General features: G+C 43.8%; 2 protein-coding genes across 6 annotated transcripts; one reads left to right on the top strand and one right to left on the bottom strand.

The window, feature by feature from the left end:
* Positions 1–391: 391 nt before the first annotated feature.
* Positions 392–20,553, bottom strand: sp8a (sp8 transcription factor a). Of its 4 annotated transcripts, XM_029513620.1 has the most exons (8): positions 20,447–20,483; positions 11,429–11,490; positions 11,140–11,315; positions 10,482–10,640; positions 4,690–9,988; positions 3,102–3,209; positions 2,315–2,428; positions 392–1,821 (listed from the first exon to the last, which is right to left on the bottom strand). In XM_029513620.1, exons 7-8 carry the CDS (start codon positions 2,333–2,335, stop codon positions 625–627), a joined length of 1,218 nt encoding a protein of 405 aa, XP_029369480.1. In that variant the 5' UTR covers positions 2,336–2,428; positions 3,102–3,209; positions 4,690–9,988; positions 10,482–10,640; positions 11,140–11,315; positions 11,429–11,490; positions 20,447–20,483; the 3' UTR covers positions 392–624. The 4 variants fall into 4 exon arrangements, with proteins under 4 accessions (XP_029369480.1, XP_029369477.1, XP_029369479.1 ...); XM_029513617.1 differs by lacking the exon at positions 3,102–3,209; XM_029513619.1 differs by lacking the exon at positions 3,102–3,209 and having other exon boundaries at positions 4,690–4,785.
* Positions 16,607–23,818, top strand: sp4 (sp4 transcription factor). 2 transcript variants are annotated; one of them, XM_029513615.1, is made up of 7 exons: positions 16,607–17,159; positions 17,419–17,489; positions 18,477–18,821; positions 18,921–20,127; positions 20,454–20,652; positions 21,032–21,231; positions 21,493–23,818. In XM_029513615.1, the coding sequence occupies exons 1-7, from the start codon at positions 17,153–17,155 to the stop codon at positions 21,762–21,764; spliced, it is 2,301 nt and encodes a 766-aa protein (XP_029369475.1). In that variant the 5' UTR covers positions 16,607–17,152; the 3' UTR covers positions 21,765–23,818. The 2 variants fall into 2 exon arrangements, with proteins under 2 accessions (XP_029369475.1, XP_029369476.1); XM_029513616.1 differs by lacking the exon at positions 16,607–17,159 and adding an exon at positions 17,577–17,774 and having other exon boundaries at positions 17,426–17,489.
* Positions 23,819–24,399: the final 581 nt, after the last annotated feature.

Raw genomic sequence — 24,399 nt, 5'->3', positions numbered from 1 at the left:
AGCTGAATGACTTCAGTGCCCTGACAGAAAAGCTTAGTAGGGCTGCTTACTTCTTAGTCTGGTTAGACTAGTTACATTTTAGATATAAATGTTTTACTCCGTTGTATATGCCAAGTTGTAATTCTTGGGAAACACTCAAATACAGACAATACATACAATGTCTGCCAGGCCCAACAAGAAAAGGAAAATGCGAAAATTATGCTGCTTTAACAATGATTAACGCAGCAGAGATCAAGCATAAGAATTTGTTTCAACGAAATCTATTTTATATAAGCTGAAACGGCAAAACCTTGAATAAAAAAAATGTGATGGTGAAAAAATTAATTGAATAACAATCAGGGTACTTAAACTTAGAAAAAATGTGTTAAAAAAACACACGTTTGATAAACTGTGGAGTAAAAAAATTTATTTGTTAAAGGGATACAAATAGCCAACGTATTTCGGGTAAAGACACGGTGTTGATCCACAAATGAAGTTCATGATAAAGTGCCATTTCATGTTTGGAGCTTCTGGGGAATCACTGCGGCGCGATCAAATGTCCGCGTGTTGTATTGTGTTGTGTTGTATTGTATCCTGTTGTTGTATGGCTCTATAAATCCGGCTACTCCGCCGTCCCTCACCGGATTAGATCGTCTCGCCGGTTTGCAGCCCGGGAGACCGGCTCGGGCTCCCGGACAGACTGTTGTCCGTGTCGCTGAGCCCCTTGCCCAGCCCCGGCTCCCCGCCGTCCTCCGCGCTCTCGGCGCTGTGCGTCCTCAGGTGCTTGCTGAGGTGGTCGGAGCGCATGAAGCGTTTGTGGCAGACGGAGCACTCGAAGCGCTTCTCCCCGGTGTGCGTGCGCAAATGCCGCTGCAGCTCGTCGGAGCGCGTGAAGCGTTTTCCGCAGAAGAGCCAGTTGCAGACGAACGGCCTCTCCCCGGTGTGCCAGCGCAGGTGCGCCTTCAGGTGGGAGGTCTTGCCGTACACTTTCCCGCAGCCGGGGATGTGACAGTTGTGGAGGCCCCTCCGGCGGGGGCTGCTGCCCCCCTGGCCGAGGCTGTCCGCCTCCTGACAGTTCGGACAGTCGCACGTGGCCCTGCCGGAGTACCGCCGCGAGGAGGAGCGGGAAGGCGCAGGCAGGGGGACTGCGGGGCTTCCTCTCAGCGCGGGCGCCCCCGTCGTCGTAGTCTCTGTGAACGGAGCCGGGACCGGCGGCCTGAAGCCGTCAAACAGGTGCTGTGTAGCGGGGAGCAGGTGCTGGGAAGTCCCGGGGCTGAAGGCGGAGCTGTAGTCGGAGCTGTAGCCGCTCAAAGGAGATGGCAGTCCGGCCGAGGTTTGTGCGTCCACCCAGCTGGTGCCCATGTCCCACCAAGAAGAAGCCCCGTTACCGACCTCTGCCACCGGTTTGAACCAGGACTCGTAGGGGTGCATCCTGGGGTAGATCCCCGCTATGCCTTCCACTGAAGAGGGGAACTTGGTCAGAAACATAGACCGCTGTCCGGGTGCTGGATCCGAACCGCTGTTGTCTGACTGCACGGCCGTCTGGTACATCGAAATGTCATTTCCAAAAGGAGCGTTAACAGAAGTCACAGAGAAAGCACTGGAGGGCTCCGTCAGCCCGGTCCCGCTGCCCCTGGAGGATCCTGACGGGACCCCGAGCGACGTGAGGCAGACACCCAGGCCGCCGGCCCCCGGGGCGGCGCCCCTCCACGGGTGGAAGCCCTTGACGAGTCCAGGGGCTCCGTCGGACAGAGCCGGGGAGCAGGAGGGACTGGGCTCCCCGATCCTGCTGCAGGTGGCGGCCAGCATGGCCAGCGGGGTGCTGCCCAGCCGGGGCTCCTCCTGCGGGGACACAGTGACAGGTGGGCCCGTTACTGCCGGCTCTGCGCCCAGCATGATGTGAGTAAACATTTCAGGTATCTTAAAGATGCAATGTCTTAGTCACATGCACAAAAGCTTGGGCCGCGAAGTTGTGAATAATTCATAAAGCAGTGAAAGTTAAGTTTGGACTGTTTTGACTCTAATATGGACCTAAAAGAGCCGCAGGAAGGACAGCAGGACAACTTCTTCCCATTAATGACACCGCACTCTGTCTCCAGGACTTTGGAAAATAATCTGATCAACCGTGAATGTTAAACCACAGAACTAACACACAACTGGGGCAGCAGCAGATCACAACAAAGGAAAGAAAAGTGATTTAAACCACACACACACACACACACACTGATATGTGTCCGCGTCTACAAGGACAACATCTACACACTCACATCCGTGCAGAAGTTCATCTAGAAATCTCTTTTAAAATCAAAGAAAGTAGAAGGAAGTGTAAACTCACCCCTATCAGTGTGGCAGCCATGGTCTGTGCTGAGTGTGTGTCTGTGAGGAGTGTGTTTCTCGTCGGACCGCTGTAGTTGTAGCCTCCTCTGGGCTTTGAAGTGCCGCTGGGAGCCTGAGGACCAATCAGAGAGCAGCTCCTGTCATTTTTAAAGTGAGGTCTTGTGCTACGAGGGAGGAGGCCCTGAGCTGTGCTGATGACTGAGACTGAAGTGTCTCTATTCATTTGCTTATTGAATAAATCAGCAACTGTCTTTTACTCATTCAGTAATGCTTTAGTTGATACCTATCCCGTCGATTTGCTTATTTCCAGTCAAAAAATTAAGTTTAAATGGGAAAATAAAATGATATTCCAAACTTAAATGTTTGTGGAAACAATGAGGAAATTTGTGATACGGTGGTTAGCTCTGTTGGCTCACATCAAAAAGGTTCTGGGTTCAATCCCCAGGACTGGGCTCTTTCTGTTTGGCATTAGCATGTTTTCTCTGTGCCAAAGACAAGCAGAGAGAAGACTCTTATGTGATTATGTCTCTATATGTCCTTTGATGGATGGTTGACTTGTCCCCCACCCTTGTCCACTGTCAGCTGGGATTGTTAACTCTGTATGGATAAGTGTGAGGATAATGGACGGATGGAAACATAATACCAGCCACTACGTTTGAAAAGTCTAATAGTTATACAGTGAAGTAGGTCTCTATTTAGCAACAAATAAGAGAAATGCCAAAGCTCCTGAAACTTTAAAACAACCCTCCCTGATTTGTCAGACAGACGGCCTTTGTTTCACATACAGCCTGTTGTTTTTACTGATGTTGAGGAGCCATGCAAAGGGAGAAGCTGATGAATGGGAGGCTGGCCCGGTCTGTCCCATCCTGTCCCTGGGGCGTACCCAGCCAGCCCTGGGGGAGGAGAAGGGAGGACACCACTACTGCCTCAACAATTTCATCTTATTCAACTAAAAACAAATGTTGTCTTAGAAAAGAAAAAAAGACTGTGCTTTTACCAGTTTTTTAAATCCTTCAGCCGAACAGTTTTAAAAGCCTGAATTATGAAGAGATAATCCTATTTTGAAATTATGGTTGGTTAGCCAATATGATGGCGCACACTCTGGAAATAACCCAGAATGATCTGAATATAGCTTATGAGCAGAACCAAAGAGGGAGCATTTAATTTTAATTTTAAATGTAATAAAAGAGTAAAATTTAATCAATTTCCTTCATTTGTTTGGTATTGACTGCTTCTCTGTCCTGTCTTCATTACTCTTGTCCTGTGTGTGGCCACAATGAAGTCAGCTAGACACACACAGACGGAAAAGTTAATCACATTCTTCATCCGCTCTCTCTCTCTCTCACACACACACACACACACACACACACACACACAAACCCATCATTTACACTATGTGATTGATAGTGCGCGAGATTAATTTTCGTGATTCTGTCCAAACAGTTCACTCTATCAAAGAGCATGAATTAAAATTTTTACTACTATTTTAAAATGAGCTCAAGCCAGGGGGTTTAATTTTCAATAACATGTGTTTCATAAGGTTATGATTTCATTGATCTTAATGAGTGGACTCTGTCATTCCCACTTTACTGGACACCAAGTAAGCCACAAAGCTAAACCAAGATAACCATGTCCATGTCTGCCTGATCTATGTTGGAAAACAGATTTTCATCTGTTTTCCTTTAGGGGCTATGATAGGCTTATAGGTCTGAAACTGCAAACACATGTGCAGCACGCACCTGCCATGAACACAAATCACGTAGCCTAACAATGTCAAATGAAAGATGAAGAACACAATTCATCTTACCTTGGATTATTTTGCTAAATAAACAAATGAAGTGTCCAAAACAGTCCTAAATTTCATTTCTGAGAATTCACAATGATGCAATCACATAATAATGTAGTTTATTATAGACCTGATCTGGAAGCCCCCATTACTAATACCCCTGCACCCCATCGAAGAGGACAAAATCACAGGCTCCCACACTAGTGCCAGGTTTTACCCCACAGCCTCGGGCATGTCCTAATGCACAGGTGGAGTTTACAGTAGGCCATCATTCCTTTAACCTGATCGCCATCCTCACTAGCCACCCAAACAGCTGTCCCTCTTTTAGAAGCATTCTTTTCCCACACTGAAAGTGTGTGTGTCTGTGTTTGTGTGTGTGCTTTAAAGGCTCCCAATGAAACCCTGTCTGAGCCCCAACCTGTTCCTTTAGCGATGATAATGACCACATTATCACGCGCCATCAAATGACAACAAAAAGATTGTCGTGTGCTTTCCAAACACTTTGTGAGCATTGAGACAGAAAAGGCAGAAAGAAAAGAGTGAAATAAAGATCTGGCACTTCTCTGGGAGAGGGGCGGGTGAAGTACTTTATTTCTCTTCGCTGTTTTCCTCATCTCTTCTTTTGTTGGTAGGGAATATTCACAGTGATCCAGCGGGCAGGGCGGCCATCTTGGTCAGCTGCCCTGCTGAGACAATTAGCGGGAGAATCGTAGAGTCAAAAGACAAGCTGCTAAACATGACACAAAAAATATTCATGCCAACCAGGGGGTGAACCAATCATTTTTTTAAAAAGAAAGAAAAAGTCTGCAGATCCTACGCAGTTTGTTAGAATAAGTGACTTCTTATTAACTTGACCCTCCTCAAACGTAAGGATCCACTTTTCCACAGTAAAACCTGCTGTTTACATTAGTGAATTTAACATTAAGTTGCATAGGGACAGATGTGTCACATGAACAAATGTTGCTTCACAGCCTGTGGGGCATTTTGTAATGCCTATTTCTTGATGGGCCTTCAAATAAATAGATCAAAACAATAAAATACATGCAAAAGGGCAAAACACACAACCTGTGCAAATGCATCTTTGAATTGTTTGAGTTTAAAATGATCCAAATCATGATACATTTTCATTTCTGGTGAGCGAAAAAAAAAATCCTCTATCTATTAATATTGTTGTTGGATGAATATTGAGTACACAACTTGGATTTACAGTACATAATTTTTGTTGCTGGAGATTTATACTCCACCCAAAACGTGTCCTTGGAGTGAAAGCACTTCAAAGTTTTATGTCAAACATAGCAAATAGAGGCTTAAAACTTATTGAGGCTCTCGTCAATATACAGCAATAATATGACTTCCACTGAAATTACACCTGTCAAAGAACAACAAAGAGTTTTTACTGTGTTGAGTAAAACAGGTAACCCCTGGATCCACTGAGAGATGCTGAATTCAGTGTAACTCCATCAATATATAATACTCGGTTTGGAGTATCGTGCTGCACTTTTTGGATAACGTTAACCAACTCTATCTCGTGTAATAAGTTCTCAGCATCAGCGTCCCTCTGACAGACTGACCTGAATTTGTCTTAGGTGCCCTCTAAACTCCCACTCAGACCCCAGAACAAACTGAACTTGTTTTACAGGAGAGAGAAAAGTCATCCAGGTGAGCTGTGTGCCAGGATGTGCCTGGAGCAGCTCCTCCTCGCCTTCCTGTAATTACTGCATGGAGGGGGCACGTCCGCCGTCTGTCAGCGCAGGGCTGATGGACGACTCTGGCAGAGTCAGGAAAACGTGTTCGGCTTGATGTGATGGAAACATTCACATAAGCAAATTTTCCAGATCCCTTTTCGTTTGCACTTCCTATGAAGGATCAATAACTGTCAATCAAGCATAACATGTCAATTCATTTGCTTTGTCTCTGCATCTTTTGTTGTCTGGTATGAGTCATTTCCATATGTGCTGCAGGTATTATTCTCTCAAATTTCTTTCACAAATTTGATCTAATTCGTGAAAGACATCTTACAAGATAGTTGTTTTTATTGTGCAGACACATTTTTCAGAGAGCACTAAATCTATGCAGGTCTACCTCACACATAAGCACGCCTGTGTCAGAAATCAATCTATCCATGCAGCAGGCTGAGGGACAACTGGCCAATGTGATTATACTGTAGAGGCGCTTCATTCACATTCATGTATACAGCACATCTACATACACCAGCAGACACACCGATTCATGAAATGAGGGGGAAAGGTGTGGCAGAAGATTGATTCATAGGAGGGGAGATTCCACCGCCGTGTGTTTGCGGGGCTCGAGTCTGGGCTGAAGGTGAATTGAAATTGCACTTTATGAGTAGCATCTCTTTCTTTCTTTGTTCCACACACACTTTAGGTTAGGGCTGATGGATGTCCTGGGTTTGTTAAGTCATACATCACAGAGGTCATTTAACCTGCCAGCACATCTGCTGTCTCTGCCGTCAGAGAGAGAGGAAGAGGTGGAGAGACAAGAGAGATTTATAAAGGCAAGGGAGAGAATTATGCTGGTTGAGAGAGAATGAGACTGATTAGTAACTGGAGCAAATCAAAAGCTCTTATTCTGCATCTCTCACACACACACACACACACACACACACACACACACACACACACACGTTGGCCAGCACAGTGGTATCTTTTTTAACAAGCGTCCTTGCTGAAGCTGCTTGCGTTATGGGTTTCTCAGCTTCTCCATCAACTTTCGTCTTGTCTCTGTTAACTACTGACAATAAAGTTGCTGATTTATACCGCCGTGTTGCTCTGCGTGCCAAGATATTAATGAGCTGCTACTGAAGGAGCAGTCGCCATTGATTCCTTCAAATGGTATTGACATTTATGAGGTGGCTCCGTCTCAGAGACGTTTCAAAGGAGGCATGAATGTTTTGATTGTAGATCAAATGCTTTTATCCACTTTTGCTGCACCATTTACTTAGCAGAGCTGCTGCTTAGCCTGTTACCTTGTTCCACAGCCAGCACGAGGTCATCACATGAGAAATATTACCACTTTTGTCAAAAAGTAGGCACATCTAAATCATATTTAACAATGATAAAAAAAGATTTGTGTAAGGCAGCGAATGGGAGATTTTCAGCCCATGGCCCACTGGGATGTTCATTCAGCCCCTATAAATAACATTTTTCACGAGTTGTAACAGGTGAATTTGCAGGATGCAACAGATTTTCTGATCTTGCGAACACTCATTGTCTGTCACACAAACATGAAATTCAATTAGAAACCATCAGACTGTTGAGAGTTGTTGTATTGGAACGGAATGTAGTGTTCTGTGTGTCTCTATGGTAAGCCATTTACCGCCTAACACTGAACTGAATCATATCCTGTCATTACAAAGAAATTACTCAACATCTGCCACCAATTCTGAATCACAAACAGTCCAATAGCGCCATATTTGAAGTACCTGTGAGGAAGTGTGCTGAGAGAAGAAGATGAGGAATAGGGAATTTTTTTAGACCTTCTCGAAAATATTTTTGATGCCGCTGAAGCTGCTGATGTTCTTCAGTATGACCCCCAGAAGCCCACTCAGACAAACCTCACCACTCTCCCTCTCACACACAAACTTGCTCTCACTCTCTTTCCTTGATTAAATCCTGCTCTGACCATGATCTCTGTTTTCGTCACCCATATCACTGTTCATCCCTCTTTCTGCTCTTCCCACACACACACACACACACACACACTTCTAAGACAGGGAGATTAATTTACTGTTGTTCATTTTTCAAACTCTGCGTCTTCTCTGTGTTTAATGTGTGGTTGAACAGACGTTTGTGTGTGTGTGTGATCACTGATTGATGTGTAGAAGCCCTGGAGCATAATCATACACTTCCCAACATCATTTTTCACTTTCAGTCTTGATGGATGAACTTGATGCACTTGATCACTGCTACCTCAGCTTGGGGGGTCTAGGTCATCTTTGATATGTGTGTGTGTGTGTGTATGTGTGTGTTTCCTGTGTGCTTGTATGTCTCATTGACCAGCTGTCCATCTCTCTATCTATACAAGTAGTGGTTGAGTTGACACCCTCATCCCCACAAGAAGGTTGTGAGGGTGAATGGGGTCTCTTCTCCTATCCGTACTCAGAGACTGCAGATTCAAGTGTGTCTCAGAGTTTTATTCTTTTTTAAGTCAGTCTGGTTTATTTTATTCATGAGTTCTGTTGGAGACATTTTTGAAAAGTGGATGTTGGCAGGAACAAGCGAGACTGGCAGAAAAAGTTTTAATAAATCACCTGAAACATTTTGTGTTCTATCCACCTGAATGTAAACGGATAAAAGTGGCCCTGTGGAAATCCCCACAGCTGCTGCTTTTACAATCACACCATTCCTACCAACATAACGTACTGGTTGCTGTCATCCCTGCCTTTAATCCACAATTAACTCAATTATCTCCAGAGCTTCCACTTGAATTAGAATGAACTAGTTTTACACGTCAACTACATTCAGACCTTACACTTTAGGCCCAGTTGCCCTTTCAGAGAGCAGACTGACAGAATAACAGTTGTTTCAGAGCTCTCACTTCATGGCTAACATATATAAGGGGTATTTTAAACACATTTTCTTCAAGTGCTTGGCTGCACATGCTACTGCACAGGAGTATAAGTTATAGTATTAGGTTTTCTAAAGGTTTGCATTTGTGCTTCTGCTGTTATGACACTTCTGTGTTGCTGTGCTTAAAGTACTTTAATCTGGTTCAAAAGTAAAAAAACAAAAACAAAATCACGAGAAGGGAGCCCACATAGGTTTTGTTCAGAAAATTTTGCATCTTTTAATTATCTGTGTGTTGGCTTCATCCTTTTAACCCTTTATGTGTGATGTATGTGTCTGTGTAGGTTACAATGGCGTATTATATGTGGGCCAAAGAATAACACATGCCCACCATAATAGCTCTCAGCCACGCACATTGATACATACACATACAGACCTACACACACACACAGAGAGACATATATACTGTTCATACAATGTTCCTGGTTAACCAGTGCTCCTCCCACTCCCACTCCATGACAATGCCTGCCATAAAATTTAAGGGGTGGGGGAGTAGAAGAGGAGAGGGGGTCAAGAGAAGTACTGAGAGGTGGCTTGCTGTTAAATTGACTGGAAAAAACCTGCTTGCTTTTTCATGCTAATTGCTATGAGAAAGAAATGCAAAACACCCAGATTTGGGTGTCACAAACTATGGTTTGTGACACGAGCATTAATCAATTAGATAATCTGTATCTTTGCATCTGTATGATATGTAAGTTTATACAAATATCAATCATATATTTGGCCACTGACCACTTCTGCACACGCACAAATCCTCATGGGTTCAGTAAATACACAGTACAATATGCATCCATCATCTGCTCTGTCATTCTCCTTTTTGCTCTCAACCTAACCCCTAACCCTCTCTCTCTCACACATACACATACAAAAAAACAAACACAAGCTCACACTCTCACACACATTCCTACACATTGCTCTCAGACTAGGCTCAGGTGGTTTAAAGGTGATTTCATGGTTGCTGTTTTATTGATGGTTCCCGTCAAACATGAAACGTTTCTTTTCCGACCTAACCACACACACATGCACTGCCTCTGGGCTGTCACTGAGGACATACACAGACAGTCAGAAACAAGTGGTTGGCGTCAGCTCAAGTAGCCCCGCGAGTCATGTCAGGTCCTGCACTAAACAACACACGCGTGCACGCGTGCGCACACACACACACACACACACACACACACACACACACACAGACACACATTTGTAAACTTATCTTGGATCTTTATGGCGTGCTTCACCCTCCACTTAGTGCTGCTGTAAAGGTCTTCCTGAACTCGTACAAGAGTGCCATCTTCAAAGAGGCCTGTGCATGCACACACAAATACATGTAGAAAAACCACACCAGACCCCCAAACGGACTTAATCATTTCACATTTAGCTTCAGCTTCAAAGAGACTGTTTAAACACATGCTTGCTCACTGTCTGAAGACACAGTACGAGTCCTGTCTTCTTTCATAGCCTTTTGATTCTGCTTAATGCTGCATCTTGGAGTTAAGCTACATTTGGGCTGTGAAGCTGCAATGGTGGAACAACCAGCATAATCGAGAGTACATTTGGGTTTAAGTGCATTTCTCAATCGTTTGTGTTCAAATCTCTAAACAAAGTGGGAAGGTTTCACAGTCTTGAACCATAAACTGTAACACTAAAGATCCTGTGTTAGTGCCTTTTGTGCCAACAACAGGATCAATCATTCTATATCTTTAATTACATTTAAAACTTCAGAAAGCATAATGCATGGTTGATGGGGTCAAAGGCCAACTCAGAGTTCACTCTCAGTTCAAGGTTTTGCCCCATACCTCTGCAATAGCGATGCTGCATCTTTGAGAATCTCATCTCCTGTCCTCGGGAGCTCTTTCTTTTGACCTTTGAACCTCTGGGGTCATATAGTTCTGGAGGCTGAATGCAGGTTGACTTTTTACCCTCTCTTACTGTGTCTGCAATGTCTCCAGTGTCACCTGTGCGTGTGCAGAAGGGGAGAAGACAGTGTGTGTACCTGACCTGCTGCATATGAACCCACTCATGTATAAAAATGCACATTCAAGCAGCGAGACAGATGGAACGGCGCCATACCTAAAGCATTTTGAAATCATGCAGTAAATACTTGCAGTTGTCACTAGCATGCACATTCTGCACATTCTGGCCATTCAGACAGTCTTTGAAGGCCCTCTGAGTTGTAGGACTGTAATTATATTCACTTCTCAGATGGACTGTTTGCTACAATTTGCACACCAGTCTTTTGTTTGTATTAACACACACACTGGAGAAAACGAACTATATCAGCAATTAAACATACAACAAGATGTAGTTAACAAGCCATTCATAACCAATGATGCAAATTTTTTTGATCAACTCATAGTTAGAGCTAACAAATCCTACAAATAACATTAAAACACTTTTCTGTCTTTATCTTTGCTATGATTTTCTCAAAAACTGCAAAATCAATTGACACCGTACCTGTTTTGTTTTTGTTTTGTTTTTTTGTGCGTGGCATCACTACTTTGGCTGGACAGCTGGTCTGGGTGTCATCCCGATAATGTTCCATCCTCTGCTGAAGAACAGAGGATATGTCCTGTTGCAGGGCGTCAAAGAAATGGAGTCTCCATCTGCAGGACCTGGACAGTTTGAAACACCTGCAGTGGAAGCCAACAGTACATTACATTACAAGTAAAAATAAGATGTGTATTATGTACATAAATAGTAGCACAAAAAAGACACCACTTTAAATGAAACATATTCTGTTTACCTCCAACAGTCCAGTGAGGGTGTGACATCTAACCACAAGAGTTCAAGTCAGATATCCCTGTCCTCAAACAGATAGTCAAAGAATTAAAACATTTCGATTCAAAATGCAGAGAGCCCTGACTCACTCATTACTTCACTCACTGTCCATTTAAAGTTACTGACGGTAAAGATTGAGGGGAAATCTGCTCCAAATGTGACGTACATATTTCTCAGAGAGTTAAAGCACAGATGGCCTCAGCTCGTCTGTCAGGTGAATATGGAAATGTCCGTGGGATCTGAGTTCAGTGATGGCCTTGCTGCTCAGCATCAGGGAAGCGTTCTTGTCCAGGCCCTGACTGGATGTTTTCCTTGTCGCTACCATGACAACCATGGTAAACATTCTGCTCTGTACTCTGGTATTATGGGTAATTATTAAATCATTTCTTTAGAAACACTCGAGTTCTGCATTCACTTTAGCACAACCCTCACAATTTCACACACTCACTCACTCTCACCCACAAACACAGACACACAAATCTAAAATGTAAATGCATAAACACAAAACCCACACACTTTGGACTACAAACATTTTTGTCAGCCATTGCTTGGTATCAATATCCTGTTATGCCCCGTAGAGTGTCTTTTTGGTCAGTAAGATTCATGGAACAATATCACAGGCAGAGCAACTATTAAAAGTGTTAATGTGGAGAATTGGCTCAGATTATCTTCATTGAAAATAAAATTTGATTTCTGATGAAGATAAGCATTTGAAGCACATTAGGGACAGAGTAACAGTCTATATAAAAAAATAAAAAATAAAACAGAAAAAAAATTTGTTCTTATGTTTAGTAAAAAACATAAAAATTCAGTAGCAACCAAGGTAAGGGAAGTAAAACTGCAGGGAATATAAGATGGTTTACAGAATAATTATAAAGAATTTATTGATTTGTTCCATAAAGTTACGTTTTTGAAAATAAAAAAAACATGCAAATGTCTTTGTTTAAAGAGATAGGTGGTGAGAAAAGCATTCAAGCTGCTTTTCCAAGACGTAAAGGTTGTAAAGCACAGCATGAGGAGCTTCACAGTTTTCAAAACAAAAACAAGTGACTCACTGTGAAGTCATATCGAGGCATATGAGCTAAAAGAGAAGGGAGGGAAAGAACATTTTTCTCATCACAAGTCAGACGCGCATCCTATCCACACCCTGAGCTGGCACCAAGCCCACTGAGACACTGACACACCGGTTGTTTTTCACTTAATCCAGACACTAGGAAGCATCAATCACTGAGGCGTCATTCAGGTATAAATCTGCCAGCTTCCACAGAACCGCATGCAAGTCCTGTTCAGTGTGATGGGCTGTGTGTGTACATGTGTACATGTATAAAAAGAAAAGCTCTTCACTATAACACAAGGTTACAGCTGCACTTATACTCTGCTTACTGTTTTCATACACCCTTAAGATTCATGGAACAGTAACGATATGATGAAAGCACTCTGGTAACAGTCAAATTTGGTCTATTGCTCAACAATGCGTGTGTGTGTGTGTATCTGCTGTAGCATAATGCTGAACAGTAGGAAGGTTATGATAACATCTAACAGAAGACTGACATATTGTCATTAATAGTTACAGGTACAGAAGGATGAGTATGCTCTGATCCATGTCTATGAATAACCATTTAATTATCCATCTGCCTACAACCAGATGCTTATAGCTTGTAATGGCAGAGTTATGTAAAGCATGTCTGTTATCACTTGTCAGCATGTTCCCACACATGCTCACAAGCGGCACAGGTCATAAATTTCTTTTCCTTTACAACCTAACCTTAAGCAAAGCGAGACATCTTGACGCCAAGCTTACGTGTGACGCAGGCACACCTCCACATACGCATGTTCAGAGAGCTTAGCGATGACATGCAAAAAAAAAGTAAAAAATGCACAGAAAAGCGCAATGACTCACGCAAAGATGCTGGTGTGCTCATGCACTATGTATACCTGTACACACAGGAGCCGGCATTACTGTATGTCTGAAACACTGGGATCGTGTTTTGATGCTTAAACTGTTATTTTCCACATGGATTTCAGACAAAATAGAAAATTATCAACAAATATCACATTTCTTCATTGGTCAGTATACTGGATACACTATAGACTAGATGGACAGTGTCAGTTCATCTGCATGTTAAGTTTGAGATTTGATCTCTCTATAGTTAAGCTATTTCCAGACACTAGACATGCATCAGCACAATAGTTCTCTCTGCTCTCAGTTGGAGGTCACATGTCAAATACACAAACGGCCAACAGTGAGAGGGCAGTGCCTTAAAGATAGTGAGAATATCCCACTGCCTGATACAGTTAGAATGCATGGCTAAAAACACACATCTCTATAAAAACTTTTTCAGGCCTTATCCGTCGTTTTTTAAAGTTTGACTTTAGTAGTGTGTTTTTGTTTGCCTGTGTGGCTCTGAAGTAAAAAAAAAAATAAAATGTGAATATATTCTCCTTAGACACATTTAGATGAAGATCTATGAACTAGTTTTTGTATCTATGTTATGGCAATGGTACAATGTTACGCTAACCAAAAACCACGTTTAATTTTTTTTTATCTGCCTTCTCATCACTTACTCTACGTAAACAGTTTTCTTTTAGTTTGCCTACCAGTCAAAGTACATCAGTACAGTATGTTATGTACATATGGTGGTCTAAAAATAGCTCAATGTTGCTGCTTACATGTTAATACATTGGTGTTAAAATGCATAGTGAAAAAACTTCTCTGCATGTTGGATAGTACTTTCACTGATACATTTTAATGCTATCTGTCTGGAGTATTTCTCATTGTGGGATTCCCACTGTCACTCCAGTAACCTCTGTGGATACTAAAGGTACAGTGACCATGAAGCCCAGCTGGTATGTAGCTCCATCTGTTGGCACGCGCTGGGAATTAAGTGTTAAAGCCATTTCCACTTTCTGTGCAACGTAGAAAAAATGTATTTATTACTTTTTGATTTTCTGATTTCCTGAGTTTGATGGTTCTGAATATAACCATCACAGTTTAATGCAAGTTATTGTTGAGCGAATACATTTCTCTCTATAAGTTACAGCATGAAAACAGTAGATATTGCTCCTTAGTTGTAGCATGCATGTTGCAGTTGAGGCGCATGGCCTCCTCTCCCCCTCCCCCCCCCCCCCCCCCCACACACACACACACACACACACACTGAAACATACTGACATACACAACACCCCTTCCCTTCAGAGAAGACCTCGTTGCCTAGCAACACTCTGCCAAGTGGCCTAGGAGGCGGGATCGAGGCACTTTGCTTACGCAGTAATTACAGTGCATGTTGTGTGTTTGTGTGTGTATGTTTCTGGGTCAGCACAGGTGTGTGTGTAGTTTAACTGTGAAAACATCACTAGGGTACCAGCTCTCCAGCAAGCAAATAGGATGACAGAAAGCATAGATATGCAAGTGTGTCAGGCCTGAGGTTGGCAGCCATGTTCAATATTCTTTATCATTTTTGGCCTTGGACAAGGAAAGGCCAGATTTTAAATCACATTATTATTGATAAGATGTCTCAGTATGACAACACTGACTAATATGGCCAAATACAAAAATCCATATGAGCTAATGTACTGTAATTTATAAAATGTTCATGATGCATATTAGTCTCAAATAGTTTGAGTTAATTGGACTTTCACATCATGCACATTTCAGTTAACACAAAGATGAATACCAGTATTGAACAATTTTAAATACTGTCCTCAGTGTTAATATGACAGGGCGTATCTTAGTGAGGCAGTGACTCCTTGGTACACAGCCTAGGTGCCTAAATATTTCCCTTGTGTGCCAGGGGCACATCCTCAGTTGGCCTGCTAATTATGTTTTCTGCTCAGTGAACCAGGGTTGTGACTCCACTTGGCTAAAGTCACTCCCGACCCATGAGGGGTTTCTCTGAAGAAGAAAAAGCGACCTGCCTGGGGGTTTACAGGCTTCCTACTGTATGTCAACATGTTGCCTAGCACTTTTGATGTGACAAATTGAACATATAATTTCCCTTTGGGTGATGGAAGGAGGTTTTGGTGTGTGGGTGGGGACTATTTGACTGTCCCAGTCTGATACACAAGCAAGAAACTTGTGTGCAATCACTACCACTGCAACAAATAACTTTTAATCGGCCACATTCTATGTTGCTCTTCTTCTGGTTTTTAAGCATAAACGAACCCCCTGTTCCCTCTGGCCTACACTATGTCTGATGCATTTATTAAACTGCAGGAATTAAATTTTCAGGTATTTTTCAGATACCAATGCAGGGCTGAAGTTGATTGTTTCCACTACTTATTACTCTACTACTTATCTGTCATCTTACTCAACAGTTTAATAATAATTAATCGATATTAAAATGTAAAAAAAAAAAAATATGTTCACTATGCAAGCAGCACGGTTATCCAAAGCTTGAGCTTTGGATAACCTTTATCTAAATCAAATACTATTTGTGAGTGATGAATTGTCACGTGTTGCTAAATGATGTATCTCCAAAAGAAGTGTTTTTTTTTCTCCACAATCCAAAGATATTTAGTTCATAAAATATCAGCGGAGAGGCTGATATTAGTAAATAATGAGCATTTGTGCTTACATAAGTAAATTAGTTGGGTATTGTTTAATCACCTGTGGCTACTGTTGGCTGTGAACAACTGGAAGAGGGGCTGATGGAGGGGAATACTGAGGACTTCAGTATAGAAGCATCATTTACATCATTACTTTTTTGCAATTGTTCTCTATAGTCATTACAAGCAAAATACACTTCTCTTCCTCTACTTTTTTTCTTGTTCCTCTTCTTTTTCATTGAACTGCGGCTGACATGCAGTGACACCAGAGTGGAAACACACACACACACGCCCGCCTCCCTTTCCCGGTCGCCCAACCCCCCACAGCACAGAAGTCACCGCCCTTCCTTTCGCTCTCGCTCTCACACCAACATGACTACCAACACAGCCACTCCAACCAACGACGACAGCGCGGGGCATTATGGGACTAGTAGTCCCGTTTGCCCAATCCAGCTCGAGAAGGCGAGGCCTCACCAAAATACAACTCCCATCTCGACCCTCGCACGCTGAGCCCCGTCGTCCAATCTGAATATGTGGGAGGAGCGCGTCCGCCCACAAAAGCCACAGCTATCTCCCTGTATCTCCCCGTGAAAAAAACAAAAACAAAAAAAAAAAAAAAAAAAACAACTGTGCACGAAAAGAGGGGAATACGCGTAAAATACAAACACTGGTGACGGTTTGTTTTCGGTGCACGACAGACGGCGACGAGGCGTTCCCGCGTCGTGCGGCGAGAGAAACGGCGGCGACAGGCAGCAGCGGAGCGGAGGGTGTTGTCCTGATGCTTAAATGGAAGTGGGTGGGCCTCTACGGTCACACACCGCCAACTTCTCTCTGGATATCACTCTAACAGGCGCCAATTTGCTCGTTTATGGTCTGTCTGTCCGGTAAAAGAGGGATACGACGGGGCTGCGTGGGGGGCCGACGGGCCGGGGCCGGTCACCGTGTTCTCCGTTGTTTCCGTTATTCGGGGGCAGCTCGATTGTGCCTGCGCTTGGCACCGCCCTTCCTGGCCGGTGGGTGGTTTCGTCAAACGGGCAGATCCGCCACGGCCCAGAGCCGAACATATAGGCCGTCCTCCGCCTGTGTACCCGGCCGGCCTTCTACCGTGAACTACACCCTCTCCCTCTCGGTATATTAATGCGTTATGAGTGGTAGGTACCCTCCCCTCTTCCCACCCCCCTCTCTCTCTCTACATTTGATAGATAGGAGGCTTTGCGCCCCTTTGATATTGATGATGAGGTTACTGGTTTGTCTGCTTTTATTGATCACCTTTGTTGTGCTGTGTCTGCCTTATGATCAGATTTTAGCCTCACTTCACAGTTGTCTGCCCATCCCGGGACTTTGTAACATTCATAGATATTCATGTGAGGATATTATAATATATTTACGTATTTGTCTCTCTTTCCACAGACTCGAAGAGGGAATCATCTGGAACTGAAGGAGGGAAACCATCTAAAAAGGGGAAAAGTTCTGGATCACAGGTACCAAAAAGAAATAAGAGTTTATTCTAGTTCAATACTTTTGCTTTGCCTGCAGGCCAAAAATGTACTCCCTCCCCTCCCTCCCAGCCAGACAGACACCTCTGGGGGCGTTTCTCTGGTGAATTCAACTTCCTGCTTCTGTGCAGCCCTGCTGAGAGCCAGCCCAGAGCCTCATGAATAGTCTTACATGGCTGTCAACACTTTTACTTCTGACTTGTCTGTTTGAAATAACCTCACAATGTTTTAATTCTGCATATGGATTTCTTTTAAAGACTGGAATTGTTGGTATGTGGCTCCACAACTGTGGATTTTATATAATTACCAGGGGTTTTTGTTTGTTTGTCTGTTTGTTTTTTTTTTAAGATGTTGAATGTTTCTTAGAGATTATTTTCACCCAGCCAGTTATTGTTGAATTAATCTTTTGTTGTGAAATGTGTATGACAAGCATTGCTGCAGTTGTTCTTTCCCACGCTGTGGTAGTTGATACAGAAATCAGGCTGTTTGTGCACTGTTGAGAGATGTATAGCATTAAAAATTTGCCTGCGACCTAGTTCCTTTGAAAGGGAGGAGAGCAAGAAGGCGGCATTTTCTTCTAGTGTTCTGAGAAAAGAGAAATGTGGTTCTCACACGCCCACCCACTCACTTCCTGTAATACCGCCCACTTCCACTGACAGCTCTCTCTCTTTCTCTCAGGTTTTCTGTTTTTCCTGTTTCCGCACCATGTTTTCCCCTCCCCTTGCTCTTATACCCCTTTTCTTCAACATTTCAATTTTTTTATTATAAGTTTGAATAATCATACCTGCTTATCCCTTCCCCTTCACTTTTTTAACTTACATGTTGCTTGTGTATGCATATGAGGTCTAATTTCCATTCGTCTAACCCTAACATGCTTCTTTTCCCTCCCTCCCTCGCTACTCCCGTTTAACCATATCTCTGCCCCTCCTTTCCATCCCTCCACCGCCCTCTTTCCTTCCCTGTCTCCTCCAGGATTCCTCTCAGCCCTCTCCCTTGGCTCTGTTAGCAGCCACCTGCAGTAAGATCGGAGGGCAGGGGGGAGTAGAGGGGGCCCAGGCAGGGGCCCAGCAGATCCAGGTCCAGGCCGGTCAGATCCAGCTACAGGCAGGTCAGCTCCAGGGTCAGATAGTGGTGGACACAGCTGGGGGTCAGGCCCTTGTACCTCAACAGTTGGAACTGGTCCCAGCTCAGTTCACTGGGAACGGCTGGCAGATTATTACAGCGGCACCTACTATGGCCAAGGAGAACACCAATCAGCCTGTTGCAGTGACAGTGGCCACCACCTTGGCTAATGACAGCTCACCTGGTGGACGCAAGGTGATGGAAGGAGGGGATATGATGGGTTTCACAATGACGAAATTAGTATTTTTTTGTTTCTCTTCTAAACTATATGACTGCTCCTTTCTTGTTGGGCAGGTTAAGGCAGTGGGCGGGACCAACAGTGTTGCAGCCAATCAGCAGCAGCAGTTCCAGATTATCCAGGTTCAGAACCTTCCCAATGCAGGGGGCGGGGTCCAGTATCAGGTCATTCCTCACCTGCAGACTGCAGATGGACAGCAGATCCATATCAGTCCAGCTCAGACGGCCTCCATAGGAGCTCTACCGGAGCAGGTTCAGCTCATCCAGACCCCGAGTCCAAGTCAGACCCAGGCCATCCTTCAGCCAAGCAGCCAGCAGGCCATCCTGACGAGTACAGCCAATCAGACAGTCCCACTGCAGATCCGCCCTGCGCAGTCTTTCCCCCTGCAGCTGCAGACTCTGCAGGGTTCCCAGACTCCTGTCATGACCACAGTACCCATAAACCTTGGTGGCATGACGCTGGCTCTGCCTGTGATCAATAATGTCGGAGGAGGCGGGGCTGTGCAGCTTATCCAATCAGCAGATGGCACATTCTCTGTTGCCAATGGCAACCAGCTGGTAACAACAGCAGTACCAGGGGCAGCTCCTCCTACAGCATCAAGTGGCTCGACCACAGCAGTAGCTGAAGGTGACGGTGTGTCTGATGGACAAGTGGTTTCGACTGGAGCAGAGGGTGGACCAGCTGACACCCAAGTGCAGAGCAGTGAAGCGGATTCTCAAAGTCAGACCCAGACCCAGGCCAACGGACTTCAGAATCAGACAGATACAGCAGGAACCATACAGCAAGTGATTGTGGGTCAGGTTGGGCACCAGTTAGTGCAGCAGATCCAGCTGCAGCCCCAGGCTCAGAGTCAAGCTCAGACCCAGGGGCAGCAGCAACCTCAGCACATTCAAACCCTCCAGTTAGCCCCAGGACAAACCCTTCAGCCCATCCAGGCTTTCCAGAACCCAGCCCAGGTCCTCATTCGTACCCCAACTCTGTCCCCCTCTGGGCAGATCACCTGGCAGACGCTGCAGCTGCCAGGTGGAGTCTCCCTCCAGGGCGGTCTGGGGACAGCTGTGCCACAACAGCTGACACTGGCCCCAGTGGCTGGTGGGACAACCGTGGGGAGTGGAGGGCTGGTCTCCCTGAGCGGAGCTCCACTCACGCTGAGCGCAGCCCAGATAAACCCAGGGTCTGGAGTACAGACGGTCAGCATCGCTGGGCTGGGCACTGCTGGGGTTCAGGTGCAGGGTGTTCCCCTCACCATCACTGGTCTACAGGGTAAGACTTCTCTAAGAATATATTCTGAATGTTCAGTGACTAATCCAAAACCGATTCAATTATTACAATTAAAAAAATGTGTCAGGCACAGGACTGTTGTACAGAGGGAGGCCTATTAGTTACTGAGAAAACATGGGGAATTAATGAGATTCCCCTCATAACTAACTCATACATATATCATTCACAGTTTGATTACACCTGATAGTCGGACTGTTTTGGATCTTGATCTTTCAAAATAATTTTCTTCACACTAACAAACGGACAATACAGCAGTACTTTTATGAAGAATAAGAGTATGTGTTTTGTCATTTACAATTACCTTTCAGGTCAGCCACAGGGTCAAGATGGGGTCAAAGTTCAGTCATCTCCCTTGACTGTTGCTGTTGGCAATGTGGCATCAGGCTCATCAATGAGTCCAGACCAGCTGGGCTCTGTGCAAAGTTCCTCGGACCAGGAGGGACCCCCTAGCAAGAGGCTTCGACGTGTCGCCTGCTCTTGTCCAAACTGCAGGGATGGAGACGGAAGGTACAGACACAAAAGAATGTGTTACGCACAGTTGCAGGTGGACAAATAGGGTTAACCGTCTAATCACCAGTCTAGTGGTTTTGAGGGCCAACATACAGAGCCAGCCAGAGAAGAACAATCACTCACACTCTAACCCTAACCTACGGACTATAATAGAGTCATCAGTTAACCCAAACATGCATGTCTGTGGATGGTGGGAGGAAACCAGAGTACCCAGAGCAAACCCACGCAGACATGGGGAGAACACACTGAAAGGCTGCTGTGCTGCCTTGTAGTAAACCAGTGTAGCGAAAATGGGTCTTTTAATTTTTTTTTTATTTTCTGTTTTAAACATCCTCCAGCTAACTCCTAAACGGCCCTGAATCTGTGCATGTTGCAGGGCCAGCGGGGACCCCACAAAGAAGAAGCAGCACATCTGCCACATGGAGGGCTGTGGGAAGGTGTATGGAAAAACATCCCACCTGAGGGCCCACCTGCGCTGGCACACTGGCGAGAGGCCCTTCGTCTGTAACTGGATCTTCTGTGGCAAGAGGTTCACCAGAAGCGATGAGCTGCAGAGACACCGGAGAACACACACAGGTACAGGATGCAGTGGTTATAGCTATATCCTTATAACCCCACAGAATTTCTATATTTGATAGTTGATGAATATATTTTGAAGTTCTATAAAACACAACTTACCTATATCCAGAAATATATATTTGTGGTGAGAAGCAAATACTTTCTGTAACAGAGCTCCAAGAAAGTAACAACCAAAGCTATTTCTCTGTATTTATATAAAGCTGTGGTTCCGGTTTCTTCTGACTCTGATGTTATCTCTATTTCTCTTTTCCTGACTAGGAGAGAAGCGTTTTGAGTGTCCTGAATGCTCCAAACGCTTCATGCGCAGTGACCACTTGTCCAAGCACATCAAGACCCACCAAAACAAGAAGGGCGGGGCTGCAGTGGCAATCATCACCACCGATGACATGGAGGAAGATGCCCCCGAAGGTCTGGGCACCTCCCCTCAGATTGTCGCCGTGGCGACCCTCTCACGTGACTCTGACCCTGCTACACCCACTACCTCCAATCACCTGGAGGAAGAGGACGAGGAGGAGGAGGAGTTTGAATAGGCAAACTGCTGTTTCTCTGTGGCGGGCTGACTTCCTGTTTTTTTGGGAGTCTTTGCAGGGACTGCAAGGGAGGCTACTTTTTCTTGTTTTGTTATATTTTCTTTCTTTTTACTTTTAATCTTACAGCATTTTAAAAATGTTGTTCTCTCATGAAAAAGGGACTCAAAAGAGACAGAATCATGCGATGAACAAAAAACGAAAAATATTAACTTACAATCCAAAAAGTAACTAACACATATAATAAAAATTTAGCCTAAACATATGACAGATTAGTTTGGCTTTTATAAAATGAGTCTATAATAATTCCATTGTGGGGTGGGGAAAGGAATGTAAGTAGTATCTAGGGTAGCACAAGACAGAGGGACCTGCTGAATCTAAAACCATCCAACATCGAGACATTTTCTTAATCGCAAAAGAATCTAACTCTATGCACAAAGTTGTGTTCCTGTTTCATACCTGTCAGACAGTACTGAGGGTCAATCAAGGTATCGGTCTGCTGCAGAGCAGTGACAGAGCAGGGACAGTCTTGGGATGGTATGCATTTGTATGTGTGCGTACGGCTGAGTGTGTGTATGTATTCCCATGCTGTCATGGAGAGGATCTACCTAATTTGAGTTTTATTCATGGTTCAGGTTTAGTCCTCAGATCAGATTCAGGTGTTGATTCCTTCGAGACCAGTTAACAGATAAACTGTTATTGAAGAAAAGAGAGGATGATTCTAAAAATAAAATAAAAAAAAAAGAGTAGAAAAAAGCACATATGAAAAGATTTATAAATAATGCATTCCTATTGAGGTGCAGTGGCCATTAGAAAAAAAAAAAGGTTTCTATAGAGAAAAACAATCTAGCTTTCTACAACTTTGTTTGTGTAGTGAAAGCAATACTATAATGACAATCCTAGTGAAACCATGTTTACATTGTAAGGGGAAGTTTTCTCTGTTAATAAAAGAAGCCAGTTTGCTTGAAGATTTGGGAAACCCATCTGAAAACAGTGCCGTCGTCTGAACCAAGCCGGTTACTGTGCAGATGCTGCAGAGTGGCTTCAGCATAGCAGCGGCCATCACCATCAGACGGTACCTGGTTTTTTTTTGGATGGCTACACTGTCACAGACGTCGCTTTTTGCTTTTTGTGCTCTGGTGACGACCCCCCCACCCCCTCCACCTCTGCCCCTGCTCTGTGACCAATGTACCACAATTGCCTTAACACAAGCTGTAGTACAGGGGGAACTTCAGAGTGAGGTGGATGGAGAAGATGGTAGCTCTCCTCCATTGTTCAGGGGCATCTTGGAGAGCACAGAGAAATAACGATGGGGGGGCTATTTAGCTATGTGGATATTTGAGATGTTTTCTGGTGGTGTTGCTCTGTGTTAGTTCAGTGCGTACATACTTTTAAATTAAGAAACTTTTATTTTAAAGATTTTATTGATCGTTTAAAAAAAAAAAAAAGTCCCCTCCCCAGTATGTTAACACACAGGACCCCACTGTGTATGGCTAATTTATTATTTATCCTTGATTTGTAATATTTGCCTTTTGCTGGACTTGTATCTGTGAGCGTTGATTCTGAGGTTGTGTACAGCATGTTTCAGTTTTTTGCCGTAGTGCTGCTTCTCTCTCTTCTTTACTCTTTGTGCTTCTGTTTTTTTTTTTTCTCTGTCTGACCATTGCTGTTCATTTTTTATCTTCTCTTTGCGCCATAACATGTTTTTGGAGAGTAAGTAAATAACAAAAGAAGAAGAAAGCAAAAAAGTTAATATTGTTTGAAGTTGAAAAGGTTGATACCAAACAAATTTAGATGTTTTTGGTAATATTTTGTGTGACAACCAATTTTTTTTTTCTTTGATATTTTGTAGTGACATCTCATTTGTAAATCTTTTTCTAAAGATGTTTGTTTGTCTCCATGACATTTGATAATGGGTTTTTTGCCAGGTTAGCCTTAAAGGCTTCAGTTTATTGATATTTTTAAAAACTGGTTTGTACAAATGTGTTATGTCAATAAAAAAAGAAAAAGAAAAAAAAAAAAGACAACTTCAAGCAGAAAAAAATGGTTTGCCTGCATAACACTTGACAATAAAGTGATTAAAACTGTCTAAAACTCCTCTCTGATGCTCTGGTGTTCATGTGTCTTGAACAGGACTCAGTTTGTGTAACTCGTCCTGCCTCCTGATTACTGGGTAGTGACAGCAGTGATAACGGAGTCGCTCAGCTTTCTTTGGGAGTAATAACTGCTACTGTTGATGCTGCAAGAATCTAAAATAAAGCTGTGAGACTGAAACCTGTGATGATGGAGCTACACGACACACAATTGCTCTGAGCAAGAATTTTTTTCTGTTTTTGTGCACAACAATAATTAGCCACTAATCTGCCTACTTCAGAGAACACAACCTACAAAACATCAAGGTGAAACTCCAAAGTGTGACTTGAGGCAATGAGATCACCTGCAGGTCATTCTGTCATGTTACAGAAAGTAGGCAGCTCACGCACACCTCTGACATCTCTGTCACTTTGAAGAAGTTCAAAACAGTTGAATTTATAACCTCTCTGCACCTTCATGTGCTTCAAGTGGCGATTTGCGGTAAAAAGATAAAGTAATGAACACTTGCAGGATCAGAATCAGGACTTTTGGTTGAACACTTTGG

Source organism: Echeneis naucrates, chromosome 11 (assembly GCF_900963305.1).
Source record: "Echeneis naucrates chromosome 11, fEcheNa1.1, whole genome shotgun sequence".
NCBI lineage: Eukaryota > Metazoa > Chordata > Actinopteri > Carangiformes > Echeneidae > Echeneis > Echeneis naucrates.
The sequence above is the reverse complement of the archived record's forward strand: the minus strand, read 5'-3'. Positions and strand labels throughout refer to the sequence as shown.